At 35.5% G+C, this 20,021-nt stretch overlaps 1 protein-coding gene across 2 annotated transcripts in view; it reads left to right on the top strand.

The window, feature by feature from the left end:
• LOC150095959 (sentrin-specific protease 6-like) overlaps positions 1-20,021 on the top strand; it is a 452,901-nt gene that overhangs the window by 308,514 nt on the left and 124,366 nt on the right. For both annotated transcript variants that reach the window (XM_090408975.1, XM_090408976.1), the window contains one exon: positions 1,037-1,153. In XM_090408975.1, coding sequence (XP_090265101.1) covers positions 1,037-1,153 — 117 coding nt within the window. The remainder of the gene's footprint in view (positions 1-1,036; positions 1,154-20,021) is intronic.

The following is a 20,021-nucleotide window of genomic DNA, read 5'->3' as shown; positions in this document are numbered from 1 at the left end:
ATGCTTGACTATACATTGTTTTCTCATGTTTAAAATTTTTGTACCAAAATGAGTAATCCATTTTGGGACAAAAATTTATAAACAACAAACCTATAAATTCAATGCCGATTGGGAAGGAGACTATTGTTTTATCCAGAGTTAAAGAGAAATGTTTTTTGCTTATTGTGCGATAGTTTAATTTAGTTGTATAATAAATGTTATATGTGTATTTATCCTACTTTTTTAGTTAATTCTTTCGTTATCATTTGATATGATAAACAAGTATAAATTTTCATAGAAAAAAATATTGGGCCTTCCAATCTCGAATATGCCCACAACATAACCATTACCATTCTTAATTAGTATATCAGATTATTAATACAAGAATACTGCTGTAACAAAATAGTGTTGTCAAAAATGCTTTATGCTATTTCTCTTGTCTGAATTCGAGACCGTAATTTGCTGTCAGTTTTGACACCACATGCAATGGGACAATATACCTTCTTTTCAGTTCTTTGATATCCTGGAAGAATTAAAATCGAAATTAGACCAGTTGTTCAAAGGTTAGAGTCATTAATTTATTTTAATTTAGAGTTTATTACTTTATGTAGTAATCGATGTTGACTCGGGGCTTTTTTTTAAAAGGTTTAGTATAAATCCCAAGTTATTGCCTTGAAAATTCATGCACAGCTACCATCCATTACCAGCATATTTTTTGAAATTGCTCTGTCTGTGCAGTTATTACATCTGAAATTCATTTTTCCTTGACCAACCAGTAAATTATGCTAGAATCAGTCCTCTAAGCATTCTTTATACTGAGTCTTTAGAAAGTTCCTTTACAATTCATACTACTTTGCTATAAACGTTATTTCATTGTGCATAATCATTTATAAAATACTCTTGGTAAAACACATAGTTGGATAGTATGTCGTGTATGCTGATTATCTAGTAGTGGTTAAAATTTCTTATACAGCAACTTAAGTATAGTTATTTAATCCTTTAATTTTAATTAATACAATTGTTTTAAATTATAATGTTTAAATTTGAATAATTTCAGATTGTTAACATATCCACCCCCCCCACAGACTGGAGGAATCACCATTACTAGTGAAGATTTAGAATGTCTAAATGAAGGTGAATTTCTTAATGATGCTATAATCGATTTTTATTTGAAGTAAGTACAGTTTCACACTTTCTTATGTATATAAGGATATTAATTATTTGTCCTTGGTTTTATGTTATTTTAAGACTGGTCTAATAGCTCTGGTTACTTTGCCCTTAAAACCAACCAACTCCAACTAGAAATATATGGCATGAGAAGGTAAGGGAGGTAGAAGGGTAAGGTTGTTATATTTTCAAGTGAAAATAGCAAGCTTTTGGTCAATTAATATAGAGAAGGATGTTCATATATACACGCATTCCACTTTTTAGTGCTAGATAAAAATCTAGAGCAGTTCTGTAGTAAGAGAGTCGGCAATATTTTAAATAAGTTAATCTTAAGAATGTGTTTCATTACATTTTTTCCTGGAGCTATAGCAAATGATTTAAATGAAGCTCTGCATAAAGAAAATGATTAATTCTCTCATATTTATGCTAGTGGTAATGAATTATTTAAAACTGAAGTTATTTGAAAGATTACAGGAAAATTTTTGGCCCTTATATTAAGCTAAGTCAAGAATTAAAATTAATTTTATGATATAATCCCCAGATTTAACAGTGAAGAATCCATGATCAGGGTAATGGCAAACTAATTTGATTCTAAATAGACTCTGCACATATTTAATGGGATCACTTTGTAAATGCAGTCATCCCTCGACTTATGTCCATTTGAGTTACGTCCTTTCGAAGACCATGATCCTATAAGGGAATAAATAACATTTTCGGTTATACTTTCGAGCAAGATGCAAGCGAGCATAAGGTAAAGCATGCATAGTGGCAACAGCGCTTTCGGTGGCAACCTCACTCAGCACGTGTCTTCAACAGTTCCTATGTTGATTTTGTGTTTGAGAAATGGGTTATTTGTGTATTTGTCATTAGTTATTTTGTGATGTTTTGTGTAATATGGCCCCTACACGCACAAAAAAAAAAAGAACCCAGTGAAGAATCACAGAAAAAGAGGCGAACAATTGATCTTGAAACGAAGTTGCAAATTATAAAGCAACATGAAGCTGGTAAGCCTGTCAATGTGATCACACACGACTTCGGATGGTCTCATTCTACAGTGATGACCACTTTGAAAAATAAGGATAAAATCATAGAGGCTGTGAAAGGATCTGCTTCCATTAAATCAATGATAGTAACGAAGCAACGACAAGGTCCTATCGGTAATATGGAAACGCTACTTGCATCATGAATAGAGAACCTGAACCAAAAGCGCATGCCCCTTAGTATTGTGACAATAACTGCTAAGGCAATAAATATCTTCGACATGTTAAGTAGAAAGCAAACTCGATTATGACTACGAATTCAACGCTTCTTCCGGTTGGTTCATGAGATTCAAGCAGCGTTTTGCGCTGCATAATGTGAAAATGTATGGGAATCTGCAAGTGCTGAGAAGGCTGCCAAGGAGTTTGTGGAAGAATTGGATAAAATTATTATGAAGGAGAATTATTTGCCACAGCAAATATTTAATATGGACGAGATGTCCTTGTTTCAGAAAAAAAATGACCGAGCAGACATTCATCCACAAAAAGCTAAAATCTATACCTAGTTTCAAAACTCTTAATGCCCGAATTACGATTATGTTATGGGTAATGTGGCTGGATATAAACTGAAACCATTTGTAATATGGTACAGTGAGAATCCACATATCTTCAAAAACGTTAGGAAGCATACTCCCAATTCATTTTCAGAACAATAAGAAGTCATGGATGACTCAAAAATTGAGGATGCTTTAATCAACTGTTATGCAAGTGAAATAAAAAGCTATTGTGCGAAAGAAAATGTAGAATTTAAAATTTGTTCTAGATAATGCTCCAGGTCATCCATCTTATAGCGGTGTTCTTCTCCAAGTTCAAGGTCGTGTTTCTTCCTCCAAACACTACTTTATTGATCCAATGGATGGATGATCAGGAAAATCTTGCAGTGTTTAAGGCTTATTGTCTACGGAGAACTTTTTCACAAGCTATTTCTGCTACTGAAGGAAATGACCAGACTCGCATGCAATTCTGGAAAACATTCAATATTTATTGCTATTAAAAATATTGCTGTGGCTTGGGACGAAGTAACCTCAGTGTATGAGTGGCATATGGAAAAAGACATTAGAAAGGTTTGTACATGATTTTGGAAGTTTGTAATAGTGGGCCTAGCAAACAATCTGAATCTTGAGGTGAATGATGACGACATAATTCAACTCATAGAAAGTTCCCCTGAAAAGTTGACCAATGAAGAATTATTCGAACTGTAGGAACAACTGTTGCAGAAGAGAACAACTGTTGATGATAATATATCCAAGAATGATCTGACATTGGAAATATCCTGATTAAAAGAAATTATTAGAAAAAGTGGAAAAACATTTAACAGAACTTAGACAATATAAGAAAAAGGATATGAACAAGAAGAGGTTGAACTTGGTAATCATAATATTAATAACAAGGTAGGTCGTTTAAAATCTAAGAAAAAAAAGAGGTAATTTGGTATAGTGATTCAATCTTAAAATTTGGGCTTGCGAGAAAGTCACTACTTCTAGTTTCTGGGGCAAAAAATTTAAGATATGACAAACATAATTGAAAACAGAAAAGTAAAACAGATGGTATTTTTAGTAGGAACTAATAATTTAAGTAGCAACAAATATAGCATAAGAAAGAATATATGAACTGTCTGTTGGAAAAAGTAAGAAAGAAATGTGAAAAAGTAAAAATTGTAGGTTTGCTACCTAGATACATCAGTACCAAGTTAAGGAGGGCAATGATAGCAAATGATTTCATGCACAGGCTGTGTAGAAGATATGAATTTGAGTTTTTAGATGTGTGGGGGTGTGTTTGATGGCAGAAAAGACTTGTAAAAGAGGAATGAACCGCACTTGAATTCATTTGTTTTCAGGAGCCCAGAAAAATTTCTTATTAGTACGAGACCTGATGCAGAGAGTCAGGGAAACTAGATCATCAAGGAAGAAATGGGGAAAATGTGTGTCCATGGTATGCAGATGTGATAAAGATATGAATGTCTTTGAACTTTCTTATGCATCTGGCGAAGGAGTAGAAATATGCGCTTTGGATTCAAACCTTTTGAGTATCTGGAGGGAAAAGAGAAAGTTCTACTACAAGGCCAAATAGATCATATATCTAATTATAAGAATAGGCTAGGTGGTAATTTGTTATATCTGTACACAAATGCCTGCAGCATCAGAAACAAAGGAGTTGAGTTCATTTCTATATTAATATGATGTGATCTAAGATTGTTGGTATTAGTGAAACCTAGCTATCAGAAACATATATTGTAACTGGGATCGAGTGCAATGGGTATACTATTTTTAGGAATGACAAAGATAGGAGAGGGAATACTGTTAATATCAGACAACTTGAGTCCAGTTAGGGTAGAAATGCAAGAAAACAATAATAGAAATAATGTCCCATTTAGCAGTGAATTCAAAGCTATCTAGTGTGAAGTGGAGGCTAGCAGAATGAAATATATGGTGGGGTGTTGCTACAGACCTGACGGCTCAGTTGCAGGGGAATGAAGAAATGCATCACCAATTTATCTTCATCAGTACCAAATGACTGATCATTAGGGGTGAATTAATTATTCAAACATTGCTTGGGTAGAAGAGAAATCTCGTGATAAGAATGAAGAATTTCTTGAATTGTTGCGAGACAACTTTCTGAAGCAGCATGTGAGGAAGGAATTTGAGGTCAAAGAGTGTTGGATTTGTTCATAGCATCAGAAGGGATCTCTGTTAAGAATATGACTATTTCTCCATCAGTTGGTGTGACAGTGATCGTGCTGTGCTTTCTTGGGAAGTATCTAATTACAGGTATCCCTCGATTAATGCGGTTAATTAATCCCTTGATGTTACTACGTATATCAAAATCGTGTTAATCAAATATAACAATCAATGGTAAAAAGTACACCTCGTCGATGATGGACTACTTTATTAATAATTTGTTTTATATGGTACTCTTTTCACAAAGATAAAACATGAACGCAAAGTAAATGTTTAATAAATACTTGTGCCTACATTAGTTACTGCAATTTTTTTATCAAAAGAAGTTATCAAGAGTTGTTTGAGCAGTTTTAGTTTTTTTTTTCTTATCGGCATAAATTGTATGATAACAAGCAAAATGACTCTCCAGACCTCGCCAAACAAGCATTCTTCGATTAACATCTGGATCCATATCCATTACTTGCTGCTTAAGCGATTCGAAACTGCGAAATATTCCATACAGTTCTTTGACTGTTATCTCCTTTGGAACCTCATCTTCACATTCCATTTGTTCGTTGTCTTTTCAATTTCAAGATCGTTGTCACTGAAATCTTTTGAATTTGAATCCAATAATTCTTTAACATCTTCTGCATCAACACCATCAAAACCAAGGTCTTCACCAATTGCAACGATTTCTTCAATCATGTTGTTCACAGGATTTTGAAAACAACTAAGTCATTAGCTCATTCTTCCAAAATGTATTTCCAAACAGCTTTCATGCAGCTAGAAGATACTGCTCCTACCAGTCATGAATGTTTTCAATTGCGTGTTTAATGTTAAATTTTTTCCAAAATTCTTGGAGCATAATTGCATTTTTTCCCATTGTTGTTTCTATTGCCTTTGAGAATGTCTTTTTAAGAAAATAGGCTTTGAAAGCTGCAATGATGCCTATGTCCATAGGTTGTAGCAGTGATATCGTATTTGGTGGGAAAAATAAAAGTTTCACATTCTCACACAGATCACCAAGAGAATTTGGATGACCAAGTGCGTTATCTAAAAGCAAAAGAGCTTTGAAAGCTAAGTTATTTCTCTTGCAATAAGCTTTAATTGCCAGGCAAAAATAAGACTTAAACCAATCTTCGAATAGACTTTGGGTAACCCAAGCCTTCTGATTTGCCCACCAAATTACAGTTGAGGAGTTCTTGTTATATCATTTTAAAGTCCTTGGGTTCTGAGTTCATTAGGCAAGCAGAGGCTTCAATTTAAAATCTCCATTAGTATTCCCTCCAAGCATAACAGTTAAGTGATTGTTTGATACTTTATAACCAGGCTGCGCTGCTTCTTTTTTTGATATAAAAGTTTTAGATGGCATTTTTTTCCAATAGAGGCCAGTTTCATCTACGTAGGCTGTTCAATAAGTAATAAGACTATATTTATACAGAAAACAGATTACCTTTAATCGTCATCATTTACATGGTCTTTTTCGAAGTAACTACTGTGAGACGCGATGCATTTGATTTTGCGTCCACTTCTTAAAAATGTGAGAGTCCATTTTTTGAGACTTCTTTCAAAACCGCCTCCACTGCTTTTACACATGCTTTGTTGCTTTCGAAATGGCGACCTCATAGTGGTTTCTTGAGCTGAGGAAACAGCCAGAAATAGTATGGTGCGAGATCAGGACTGTATGGAGTGTGTAGTAGGATATCTGTGTTGTTCTTCTGCAAAACGTCCACTACACAACCAGCAATATGTGGCCTTGCATTATCGTGGTGCAATAAGAAGCCATTCTTTAGCAATGGACGCTTCGTTTTGACGATAATGATAATCGATGATAATCGATTATCATTATCGCTGCTGTGTTGATCATCGTCTCTGTGATGGACATTGAAGGTCTCCCCTCACGTTCAAGATTTTCCACATTTTGCCTTCCTTCCTTAAAAGTTTTATGCCAGCGAAAAACACTTGCCCTCAACATTGCTTCATCGTGGAAAGCTTCACGTATCATGTTAAAAGTGTCCGATGGCGATTTTTGCAAACGCACACAAAATTTAATCACATAACGCTGTTAAAAGGACGCTTCCATTTCGAAGACTGGTCGCACCTCGTAGACGTGCCGATGAGCACTTGCATTTAGTCGTGAAACTCTGGCACATCAGCCCATATACGCCATCTATCAACCTCTTTTGTTAATACATATAGCAACGTTTCTTTATTCCACAGAAATTAATATTGTGATGAGTGGTTTCGCCACAGTAAAATTAGTCTTATTACTTATTGAACAGCCCACGTACATTGAAAATTTGGCGGTAATCGTAATCATTTTCTGCAGCTCAGCAGGAAATGTAGATGCAGAATCTTTATCGGTACTTGCAGCTTCACCTGTTATTTTCACATTCTTGAGTCCAGCCCTAGATTTAAAATTTTCAAGCTAGCTGTGAATTTTGAATTGTCTTCTTTATATTTAGTCTCTTTAAGTCTTGAAAACAGACTTAGAGCTTTTGTCCTTGATATTATAGGCACTAATTGGAATTCTCTTTTGATTGCAGTCTTCCTGCCAAATAATTAACAGGTCTTCCATTTCAACCATCATAGCACTCCGGTTATGCGTGCATTGCATACTTGCAGATGTAACTTTACCTTGCTTGCAATACTCATCAGCTTTGGAGAAAATAGTCCATATTGATTGTAGACTCGTTAAAACCAAATTCGCTTCCGATCTTACTTTTACTTTCATCACGTTTAAATATTTTAATTATATCAAGTTTTGTATCTAAGGTAATTACTTTCCTCTTCTTTTTTTTTTTCACTTAATGACCGGTTGTGGGATTGCTCTTATTCTTCGACATGATTAATGGGCTGTAAAATTTACGAAGAATGTAATTTGTAAATACGTACAGCAGAACAACTGGAGCTTGTAATACACCCACTCTTAATGCTGGCAGCGAAGTAACTGGCTGGAACTCAGGGTCTGAGAGCACGGCTGTGTGGGAGGAATGACATCATCATGCTCATGCCACGAGGCTTGCATGTTTTTGAGTAGTAAATTTAAAGGCGCATTAATCAAAACTCTTGCCACATATATCAGTGGACTGCCGCAATTAATTTTGCTGCGTTAATGAAATCCCACGTTAAGCAAGGAATACCTGTATATTGATCCCATTAGAACAGGTTACGTGCTGAACTACAAAGCTAGGAATTATGGTCAATTTTCAGTTACTGAATGGGGGAAAATGTCAACAATACATGGAAATATTTGAAAAAGTATTCACTAAAAATAAAGAAACAAAGGCTTCATTTTGGGAATGCAAAATTATGTAAATTAAGTGGATATTAAATCCAACATCATTTCAAAGCTGAATACAGAAACTCTAAAAGTTTTGTGTGAAAATGGTCCAGAGAACTTGCAGGAATATGCCACTGCCATACTACGAGTTGCTCTATCAGAACCTAATAGGAAAAGCACGAACTCTAAAAGCACCCATATATTGCCTTCTATTGGTCCATTTTGATAGGTTTCACTAGTCTGACATCTGTTTCAAACTCTTTATTTTTAGTAAATACTTCATGTACTGACCAAGAATTCACTTATGGAAAATGCACCTCTCCAACGCTTCAAGTTCCCTAGTACTGAGGATTTCTGCTCTCTTAGGTTTCTGCCTAGTCTCTGACGAAAACCAGTGAGTTTGAAACAGCTGTCAGACTAGTGAAACCTACCAAAATGGACCAATAGAAGGCAATATATGGGCAATTTTAGCGTTCGTGCTTTTCCTATTAGGTTCGTCTAGGGCACTGATGGCAAACCTATGACACGCGTGCCAACACTGACACACACGAGGGTTTCAGGTGACACACCTTGGATGTTGAAAGATATTGGTATTCTGATGAAAAAAACTGGGATAAATAGTGTAAGATCTCTCTCAGTTAAGGCAAAGGTAGGTTTCGGTTCATTGAATGAATCATATTTTGTAGTTAGCCTATTTCTATTTTATTTTGTAGTTAGTTTATTTCTATTTTATTTTGTAACTAGCCTATAAACAACGAGCGTTTTAAGTTTACGTTTTCTTTCTTAATCATTATAATTTATGCATAGTCATATCATATTATAAAAATATATTATCAATATCAATTGTATTATCAATATAATACAATTGCAAGGTTTTGGAAAATCTGTCGATGTTATGTTTGGCATGTGCAAGAGCTTTGAAAATAAACTCAAAATATTTCAACGTGATTTAGAAAGTAACAATTTTGAGTATTTCCCAAGAGTGAATTTTTTTTTTAATGAAACCAGTCCCAAAAACCGTGAACAACATATTATAATTGTTATTTGACACCTCCAGGGAGTCCAAAGACTCATCGAGGGAGAGTGTGCCAACAGCATCGAATGATTGGTCCCTTCCAACTACTAACTGCACTCAAACTTACTTAACTGAGCCATTAGTAGCAGAGGCTCTACCAATCAACCAACCTTTCATCCAGTCTATCGAAGTTCTAGTCAGTAACTGAGCAGTTTTCTTCTAGATTTGAGCAATTTCGAATGTTGGAACAAACAATCCAATTCATCCTGATGAAACAGAATTCATGGATCTTAAATTAGATGGCTTTGAGTGGTTGGATTTAAAAGATCTATAAATGCAACTAGCCAACTTCCAGTGTAATCCTATCTGGAAAAGAAAGTTTATTGCTCTTAGAAATGAATTAGAAAAACTTGAGCGGGAACGTCTGCATGATACCGCATGTAAAGACTGTGAAATTCTAAGCGTGTGGAATAGCCTTCCCAAAAACTTTCATGCTCTTAAAATCTTTGCTAAAGCTCTAAGAATTTTCTCTTCTACATACTCTTGTGAAACTCTATTTTCTGCCTTAAATACTATCAAATTGAAAGGGAGAAATAGATTGAGCAATGATGCGTAGCATTGCTCTGCCTGTACACACTATAGCCCTTCTTATAAAGCAACTTTCTACCAGTACTCAGCAACAGAAAAGGCTTTAAATGTAATATTAGTTTGTAATTTCACTTTATTAAATTAATTGTATAATATGAATTCATAGATTTTATATCAATCCTATTAAATAAATAGCCTAATATGGTATGTATAAGTCACCATCTATGATTATGTAGTTAAATTTATAATGCATGTATGCAAGTGGCACATCAACAATGTCAATATTAAAAAAAAAAAGATCTTTGACACACCTGGGTAAAAAAGTTTGCCATCACTGGTCTAGGGCAACTCGTAGTATGGCGGCAGTATATTCCTGCACGCTCTCTGGTCCGAAACTTTTATAGTTTCTGTATTCGGCTTTGAAATGATGTTGGATTTAATATCCACTTAATTTATATAATTTGAAAAAGTACTTAAATGAGGCGTTATCTAAATGTATCCTAGTGTTCGAAGATTAAATAGGTTGGAAGTGAAATGGATGTGCAACCTTATTAAGCAAGAGATTCACAAGAAGATGATGATGTGGAAAGAATATCGTGTGAATAAGAGTGAGAGAAGTTATGAAGTATACAAAGCTCAGGCTAGAAAAGTAACAAGTATTGTGCAAAAACTAAATTGGAGTATGAAAAGAAATTGGCTATACAAGCTGAAGGCCATCCAAAATTCCAAGGTGTTTGATAGTCTGCCATTGACAACTTCTCAGCAGATTGCCATCTTATGGTCTGCTTTCTTCCCTTAATTGGTTTCCCAGTTTTCTCTCAGACCAATCACTACATGTAATGATGGAAGTTTTCTCTCTGTATTTTCCTGTGGACGTAGGTGTTTCTCAGGGCTTTGTTATTTCATCCACGTTATATTCACAATCATGTGAATGATCATGTACAATAAGTTCCTTGAGCACTGATCTTTTACACCATCCTGCAGTAGAGCAGCAACAATGTAATCACCTTCAATACTTTCAAAACAGTTTTCCCATTTTCTCTCTCTCACACACACACACACAAAACATTCTTTTCTGCTTACTTCTGATAATGCTCAGTTTAACAGTCATGATGAGATCTCTCTTCTTGGATTAATTTACTCTTAGACTTTCCTGGCATATAATGACATTCCTTCTATAGCATTTTCAAGCTTTAAGAAAATTGGCATACATGCTTGCCTAAGATGTTACTTCTTTCCTGTTAGTTGCTTACTCTGTACAAATCTGCCCAACCTTTAAATACTGCTCTAGCATTTGGAGTGGTGCACCTAAGTCCTCTTTAAAAATTCTTGATGTAGTTCAGAAGAGAGTAGTTCAGTTGATTGATTACCATCTCTTACAGACTCTCTTCAGCCACTATCTCATTGACAGTTCCTTCATTATCTCTTCTACAGATATTTTCACGGTTGCTGTTTGGCAGAACTAGCATCATTTTGTTTCCCCTCCCTCCATTTCTGCTAAATTTACCTAAAGGAACAAGCAGCAGCTACCCAACATCCTTTTATTGAAACGCACACTCAATGACTGAACTTGCTACTTTCATCTTTTATTCCATCTACTTCAGTTCTGTGAAGTGGGCTTCCACATGTGAAGGTATTTTCCATGAGTACAATCTTCAGCTTTTTAAAAATATCAGTAAGTGCTTTGAATAGCAGACCACTTCGCTATTGAACCTAGGCCATTTATTTGCTTATGGGTCTTGTGGCCTCTCATCTATTGGAATGATATTAAAGGAAGATTGTAATCAAGTTGAATTACAGTTAAGAATCCTAGCATTAATCTTAAAAGCATTTAATAGATATTTAAAGAAAGAAAGAAATAGATACAAATTAAGCTCCTTTGGAACAGTTCTGAATTATCTGGCTGTCATAGCAATATAACTGTATATGTAAACACTGGTCCTGGAGAGGGAAACTGCTGATATCTTAAATCATTAACTGTTTGGCTCATGATCATCTTTAATGAATTGCTGAGATTGGAAATAGTGCATTCTGATTGGAAATTGTCAGTGTTATTCCAGTTCATTGCATACAGAATTATAGACCATCTGTCTTATTAGTGTTCAAGAGATAAATGAAAAGTAATTAAGAATCTTATCCAGAATATCCTTAAGAGTAATTTGTTGGCAAAGCCTAACATGGTTTCATTAAAGGAAGATCTAATGAGACAAATCTACTTACTTTTATGAGCCACATACTAGAAACAGACCAGGTTACCAACAGTGATACAGTTTATTTGGATTTTGGCAAAGCTTTCTTATGTATGTGACAGCATGCCACAAAATAAATTCTACTGAAAAATAGTGCATAATGAGTATTGATGATCACCTAGTTAAATATATAGAATATTAACTGACGAACTACAGAAAATAGTGTTTGGTGTAGGGGGTGGGGGGGGTCTTCAAATAGCCAGGTAGTTAGGAGTAGAATATCTTAGGGATTGGTAGTAGCCTGTGAGGTTTGATGAAGTATTTTCTGCTAAATTTACCTAAAGGAACAAGCAGCAACTACCTAACATCCTTTTATTGAAACGCACAGTTATTTATATGTTCATAAATAATTTAATTTCAGATATTAGTTTCTCTCTTGGTCGATTAACTGTACACTTAATCGACAGTCAGACCAAACTAATTGCTACACTTTTTCCACAATTTCATGTGTGATGAGTTTGTGGTTGCCCAGTTCTTTTGTTGTCTCTCTCTCACATCTCCCCATCGTTTAAAGCTGTTCATCATCATCATCAAATTCCTGCTATGTACCCTCAAGGGGTGTACAGGATATGATAGTACTACATGAAAAATTTACATCATTATTAATTTCCTATCTACAATTTGACTCCAAATCAGTCTGTTACTTGTCAAGACTCCAACCTTATCAGATCTTATATTTCTATCGTCTAAGGCACTTTGTACCGTATCAATCCATCTATATCTTGGTCTTCCTCTGGGTCGTTTTGCAGGCAGCCTGGCAGAGAACACTTGTTTTGCTAATCTTTCCTCGCCCATTCTGTTTAAGTGACCATACCACCTGAGATTAGCTCTGCTAATGCATTCCTGGATGCTGACAATGTCAAGTTCTTTCCTAATATCCTCGGTTTTAATATGATATTGCCATTGATGCCATCTGTTCACGCCTATAATCTTTCCCAGGACTCTCATATCTGTGGTCTCTAGTCTTTGGTCAAGTGTTTTACTTCTGACCCAGCTCTCAGATCCATAAGTTAAAACTGGTTTGAACACTATCTTGTATACAGCTAATTTAGTGTTCCGACTAATTTCTCTCTTATTCCATATGAATTTATTCAATTGACTTCCCACCATACCAGCTTTGCTGATTCTGTTGTCTATTTCTATATTTAATTTACCATCTTCAGTAAAAATTGTGCATAAATAGCTGAAATGTTTTACTTGTTCCGCAGGTTCTCCATTCACAACACAGTTGATATTTTCAATGATTCTGCCTATTTTCATTGTCTTTGTCTTTTTATTCCTGACCTTCATACCATATCTATTACAACAGCTATTCAATTTAGTCACAGAATCTTGCAGACTTGTAGCAGATTTATTTAGAAGTATAACATCATCCGCATAAAGCAAAGGGCATTAACATCTCCAATTTTGATATCATGTTTAATACCACTTTCCTTCATAATGTGATCCATATAGATAATGAATAACAGAGGGCATAATGTACATCCTTGTCTCACACCAGATTTAACATTAAACCATCTTCCTGTACTTCCTTCAATTCTAACTGCTGACTTACAACTCAAATAAAGACGAAGTATTGCTTGATATAATGCCCCATTGACACCATATAACTGCAGTGTATTGAATAGCTTCTCTCTTGGCACCTTGTCATATGCCTTTTCCAAATCGACAAAATTTAAATACAGATCTTTGTTATATTCCCATGCTTTCTCGACTATTTGTCGTAGAGTGAAGATCTGATCCTGGCAGCCTCTATTTGGCCTGAATCCAGCTTGTTCTTCACCAAGCTTTTCTTCCACAATTCTTCTCAACCGTTTCTCAAGTATACTTGCATAGATCTTGCCAGGAACACTCAGTAGGGAAATACCTCTGTAATTCTCACATGCAGTTTTATTTCCCTTTTTATATATGGATACTATGAGAGCTCTACTTCAATCATCAGGAATTCGTCCCTCTGTCCATTGCCTTCTGAACTATGCAGTGAAGCCACTGTAAGACTCTTATACCACCATACTTCAGCATTTCTGGTCGAATATCATCTGCTCCTGCTGCCTTTCCACATTTCAAGCCTTTGATGGCTTTTTCTACTTCAAGTATGGATATGTATTCCTGACTGCATGCCTGGTCAGTGTTCTTTAGCACTGTGCTGTCATCGCTGCTTGTTTCATTTAGCAGTTTTTCAAAGTAATTACTCCATACTTCAAGGATATCTTTTTCTCCTGTTTTCATGTCAACTTTAACATCTCTAACTCCTTTTACAGCACTCCCTCCTCCATTCCTAAGCTTCTTCAACAACCTCCAGAATATTTTGCCACCTTCTTGATATTTATTTTATATATTCTTGCCAAAGTCCTCCCATGACTTTTGTTTAGCTAGTTTTACACAGTGTTTAGCATTCTTGCATTTGTCTCTATATACTCTAAGAGCACAAGCTCACTTATTTGACAGGAACTTTTGATATGCTTTCTTCTTTTCCTTCACTGCCTCTTTAACTTCCTGTGTCCACCAGGGAGTTCTGATTTTTTTATTCTTACAGACAACCTCACCACATGCCTCTCTGGCAGAATCAATCAATCTTTTCTTCAGAGTTTGCCACTGAATCTCCAAGGTTTGATTCCTGTTCTCAAACTCTTTCATTTTTTCTTCAATAATCTTTGTGTATTTTAGTCTACAGTTCACATCTGAGAGCTGTTCAACTTTTATTCGCTTTAAAACTTTCTTACATGTTATTCTTTTCAATATGAAATTCAATTTTATCTTGCTCAAGACTAGATAGTGATCACTTCCAATTTCAAATCCTCTGTACACTCTGGTGATCTGCACCAGGGAGAAAACATCACTATCAACAATAACATAGTCAATGAGACTTTTCTTATTCCTAGCCTCTTCTCTCCATGTGAATTTGTGCACATTTTTATGTTGGAACATGGTATTAGTAATAACCAGTTCATGTCCTGAGCAGAAATCCAACAGATATTTGCCATTATTATTAGCTTTGTTCTTTTCTCCAAATGTTCCCAAAATATTTTTGTATGTCTCACAATCATTTCCTACTCTGCTATTTAGATCCCCAACAAGGACCAATTTTTCATTGTGTCAGTGGCTTTTTCTAAAGCCTCAAAAAATTCCTTCACTTCTACCTTAGTAGAACCTTCTGTGGGACCATAGGCACAAATAAGTCTCATTGTCCAGTTCCCCATTCTCATATTTGCCCACATTACTCTACTTGAGACTGACTGCCATTCAAGAAGATTAGCCTCGTATTCTGCATTGAATACTATGGCTACTACTGCTTTTCCTTGATTGTCATTGCCTGAATATAACATTTTGTATTTATTGCTCATAAAGATCTCACCAGTTTTGGTCTTTTTTGTTTCAGTCACCCCTATTATGTCAATCTGGTACTTATCTAATTCCTCAGCTAACTCCATTTCTTTGCCATTCAGGCTTCTTATGTTGATAGTACCGATCTTTAACTCTGGTGATGTTGAGCTGGGGTTTGTTTTCAGATTTGTTCCAGTAGCTGAGTTTTCGCTGTTTGCCCTGGTTCCCTGGCGAAAACAACGGGGGCCTTGTTTAACCGGGCGACGCCCCAGCCGTCATGAAATTTTGTCATGTCGTACCATCATTTTTAAATTTTGGTTTAACCAATAAGAATACAATTTGGTCTGCTAAATCCCAAATTGCCAGCCCATCCTCGTTTGTTCAGTATCCAAGTAGATACCCAACGGTGCACCACGAGAAGGTGAGGATTGGACATTAGGTCAGTAGCCCTGGTCGGTTCTCCACATACCTTTAAAGGCTATGTGGAGGTCTCCTCTCAGTTATACAGCTTTGACCCTTAAGCACCCCCTTTAAAGCTGTTATGTCACTCAAATACACTAGTTTTTCATGATATCATCACTACCTTAGAGCACATCTTTAACATGTCTAGATTTTCACTTGTGCTGGTCTAAATTCTGTTCACTCATGTTTCTGCTGAAGGTAACTAACATTCACTTGTATACTCAACCACACCTTGTCAGCTTGGCTTGATTGTTTTGATGCAGCTCAAAGCATGCTGAAACCTACACAGTCACATGATTTTCCTCTCTTGGCATATGCACAATGCTATAAGGTCATTCCAAGAAGTTAATTCTCATACCTTGTGTATGTTGGGGACAATTCAATTTAATTTTCCTTCTGGTTGTAACATGTTTTCACATTCATCAAAATATATGCAAAACATATGATAGAATTGAAATGACATGGATAAGCAGTGAAATCCATTGTTTATCTAACATTATAAATTGTGATCATCCTTCTCATAATTGCATCTCAGAACCTGGTGCTACTGAAATCAAGAAATATATTGATCCTTACAGTGTGCAGGGATGGATTCTAATTTAATTATATCATGTGGATTGTTAATTGCAAGAAACTTCTTAACATCATCAAATACCCTCAAGAGGTGTACAGGATATGATAGCACTACATGAAAAATTTACATCATTACTAACTTCCTATCTACAATTTTCCTCCAGATCAGTCAGTTACTTGTCAAGACTCCAATATTATCAGATCTTATATTTCTGTCATCTAAGGCACTTTGTACTGTATCAATCCACCTATATCTAAGCCTTCCTCTGGGTCGTTTTCCTGCCAACTTGGCAGAGAACACTTGTTTTTCTAATCTTTCCTCGCCCATTCTGTTTACGTGACCATACCACCTGAGATTAGCTCTGCTAACACATTCCTGGATGCTAACAATGTCAAGTTCTTTCCTAATATCCTCATTTTTAATATGATATTGCCATTGATGCCATCTGTTTATGCCCCTAATCTTTCTCATGACTCTCATATCTGCAGTCTCTAGTCTTTGGTCAAGTGTTTTACTTCTGACCCAGCTTTCAGATCCAGAAGTTAAAACTGGTTTGAACATTGTCTTGTATACAGCTAATTTAGTGTTCTGACTAATTTCTCTCTTATTCCATGTGAATTTATTCAATTGACTTCACATCATACCAGCTTTGCTGATTCTGTTGTCTATTTCTATATTTAATTTACCATCTTCACTAAAAATCATGCCTAAGTAGCTGAAATGTTTTACTTGTTCCACAGGTTCCCTGTTCACAACACAGTTGACATTTTCAACAATTCTACCTATTTTCATTGTCTTTGTCTTTTTATTGCTGACCATCATTCTGTATCTATTACAACAGTTGTACGATTTAGTCAAGGAATCTTGCAAACCTGTAGCGGATTTATTGATAAGTATGACATCGTTCGCATAAAGCAAAGAGCTGACATTAACATCTTCAAGTTTGATATAATGCTTAATACCACTTTCTTTCATAATGTGATCCATATAGATAATGAATAACACAGGAGGATAATGTACATTCTTGTCTCACACCAGATTTAACATTAAGCCATTAACATCCTGTACTTCCTTCAATTCTAACTGCTGACTTACAACGCAAATAAAGACTATGTATTGCTTGATATAATGCCTCATTTACACCATAATAAGTGTAGCGTATTGAATAGCTTCTCACTTGGCATCTTATCATATGCCTTTTCCAGATCTACAAAACTCAAACAGAGATTTTTGTTATATGCCCATGATTTCTCCACTCTTTGTCGTAAATTGAAGATCTGATCCTGACAGCCTCTATTTGGCCTGAATCTAGCTTGTTCTTCACCAAGCTTTTCTTTCTCAATCGTTTCTCAAGTATATTTGCACATATCTTACTAGGAACATTCAGAAAGGACATACCTCCTGTAATTCTCACACTCAGTTTTATTTCCCTTTTTATATATGGGTACTATGGGAGCTCTACTCCAATCATCGGGAATTCTTCCCTCTGTCCAGGCCTTCTAAACTATGCAGTGCAGCCACCGCAAAACATTTATACCACCATACTTCAGCATTTCTGGTCGAATATCATCTACTCCTGCTGCCTTTCCACATTTTAAGCCTTTGCTGGTTTTTTCTACTTCAAGTATGGATATGTATTTCTTACTGTATGCCTGTTGAGTGTTTTTTACCATTGTGCTATCACTGCTTGTTTCATTTAGCAATTTCTCGAAGTAATTACTCCATACTTCAAGGATATCTTTTTCTTCGGTTTTCATGTCACCTTTATCATCTCTGATGCCTTTCCTCCAATTCTAATGTTCTTGCCTAAGTCCTCCCATGACTTTTGTGTAGCTAGGTTTACACAGTGTTTAGCTTTCTTACATTTCTCTCTGTATTCTCTAAGAGCACAAGCTGACTTATTTGCCAGGAACCTTTGATATGCTTGTTTCTTTTACTTCACTGCCTCTTTAACTTCCTGTGTCCACCATGGAGTTCTGATTTTTCTATCCTTGCACACAACCTCACCACATGACTCTCTGGCTGAATCAATCAAGGTTTTCTTCAAGGCTTGCCACTGAATCTCTAAAGTTTGGTTCGTGTTCTCAAAATCTTTCATTTTTTCTTCAATAATCTTTGTGTATTTTAGTCTACAGTTCATATCAGAGAGCTGCTCAACTTTTATTCGCTTTAAAACTTTCTTACTTCAATATGAAATTCAATTTTATCCTACTCAAGAATAAATAGTGATCACTTCCAATTTCAAATCCTCTGTACACTCTGGTGTCCTGCACCAGGGAGAAAACATCACTATCAACGATAACATAGTCAATGAGACTTTCTTGTTTCTTGCCTCTTCTTTGAATTTGTGCACATTTTTATGTTGGAACATGGTGTTAGTAATAACCGGTCCATGTCCTGAGCAGAAATCCAACAAATATTTGCCATTATTATTAGCTTTGCTCTTTAGTCCAAATTTTCCCTAATTAGATCCCCAACAAGGACCAACTTTTCCTTTTTCATTGTTTCAGATGCTTTCTCGAAATCCTCTAAAAATTCCTCTACATCTACCTTAGTAGAACCTTGTGTGGGACCATAGCCACAAATAAGTCTGATTGTCCAATTTCCCATTCTGATATTTGCCCACATCACTCTACTTGAGACTGTCTGCCATTCAAGAAGATTAGCCTCATATTTAGTGTTGAATACAATGGCTACTCATCCTTTTCCTTGATTGTCTTTGCCTGAATATAACATTTTGTATTTATTTCTCTGAAAGATCTCACCAGTTTTTGTCTTTTTTGTTTCAGTCACCCCTATTATGTCGATCTGGTACTTATCTAATTCCTCAGCTAGCTCCATTTCTTTGCCATTCAGGCTTCTTATGTTGATAGTACCGATCTTTAACTCTGGTGATGTTGTGTTGGGATGTTTTTTCAGATTTGTTCCAGCTGCTGACTTTCGGTGTTCACTCTGGTTCCCTGGTGAAAATAACGGGGGCCTTGTTTAATGGGGCGACGCCCCAGCCGGCATGAAATTTTGTCATGTTGTACCATCATTTTGTAATTTGGTTTAAGTCAGTTAGAATTGCATGTTTTTTAATCTTTGGAGAGGGAAAAAAATGCCTAGGGATTGGGTATAGGAAATGGTTATAATCATTTGCTACATATAAATATTGTATAACCTGGAAAAACAATGTTCCAGAATCCTTTGTTAATTTTGCATGGTTATGCTCAGATGATTGGGCAATGTTTTGTTGTCAAATAATTTTGAGGTTTAAAAAGTCTTCTGAGTGTTCTAAATTAAGTTTTATTTATTCATAATCCTAGTTAGACAGAATGCTTACATTTTCTGCACTTAACAGTTTTGTTTCTTTGAAAGGGGAAAAAAAACATAAATCTCACATATGGGGTTTATAATTTATAATGCTATCTGCAGTACCATGAGTTGCAATTTCCTTTTCCAAGAGTCACTCTTGAGTTGAAATAAGCAGTTATGAAACAATTACATAGCAGGTTATCCATTTAGTTGCTTAATATACAGCTAAAGTAATATCATATTAATATTTTCATTTCATATACAATTGTCAAAAATTGTCAAACAGTCTTGTGTACTTTGTTCTGGTGAAAAAATAATAAAAGAAAATATAAAAGTTTGGTTTTGGAATAATGTAATAATAGACTAATTTGGAGAGAAAATTAGAGATT

This window comes from Typopeltis vanoorti, chromosome 19 (assembly GCF_054136105.1).
Source record: "Typopeltis vanoorti isolate ZY-2024b chromosome 19, IOZ_Tvanoo_1.0, whole genome shotgun sequence".
NCBI lineage: Eukaryota > Metazoa > Arthropoda > Arachnida > Uropygi > Thelyphonidae > Typopeltis > Typopeltis vanoorti.
This window is presented reverse-complemented; position numbering and strand designations above follow the sequence as displayed.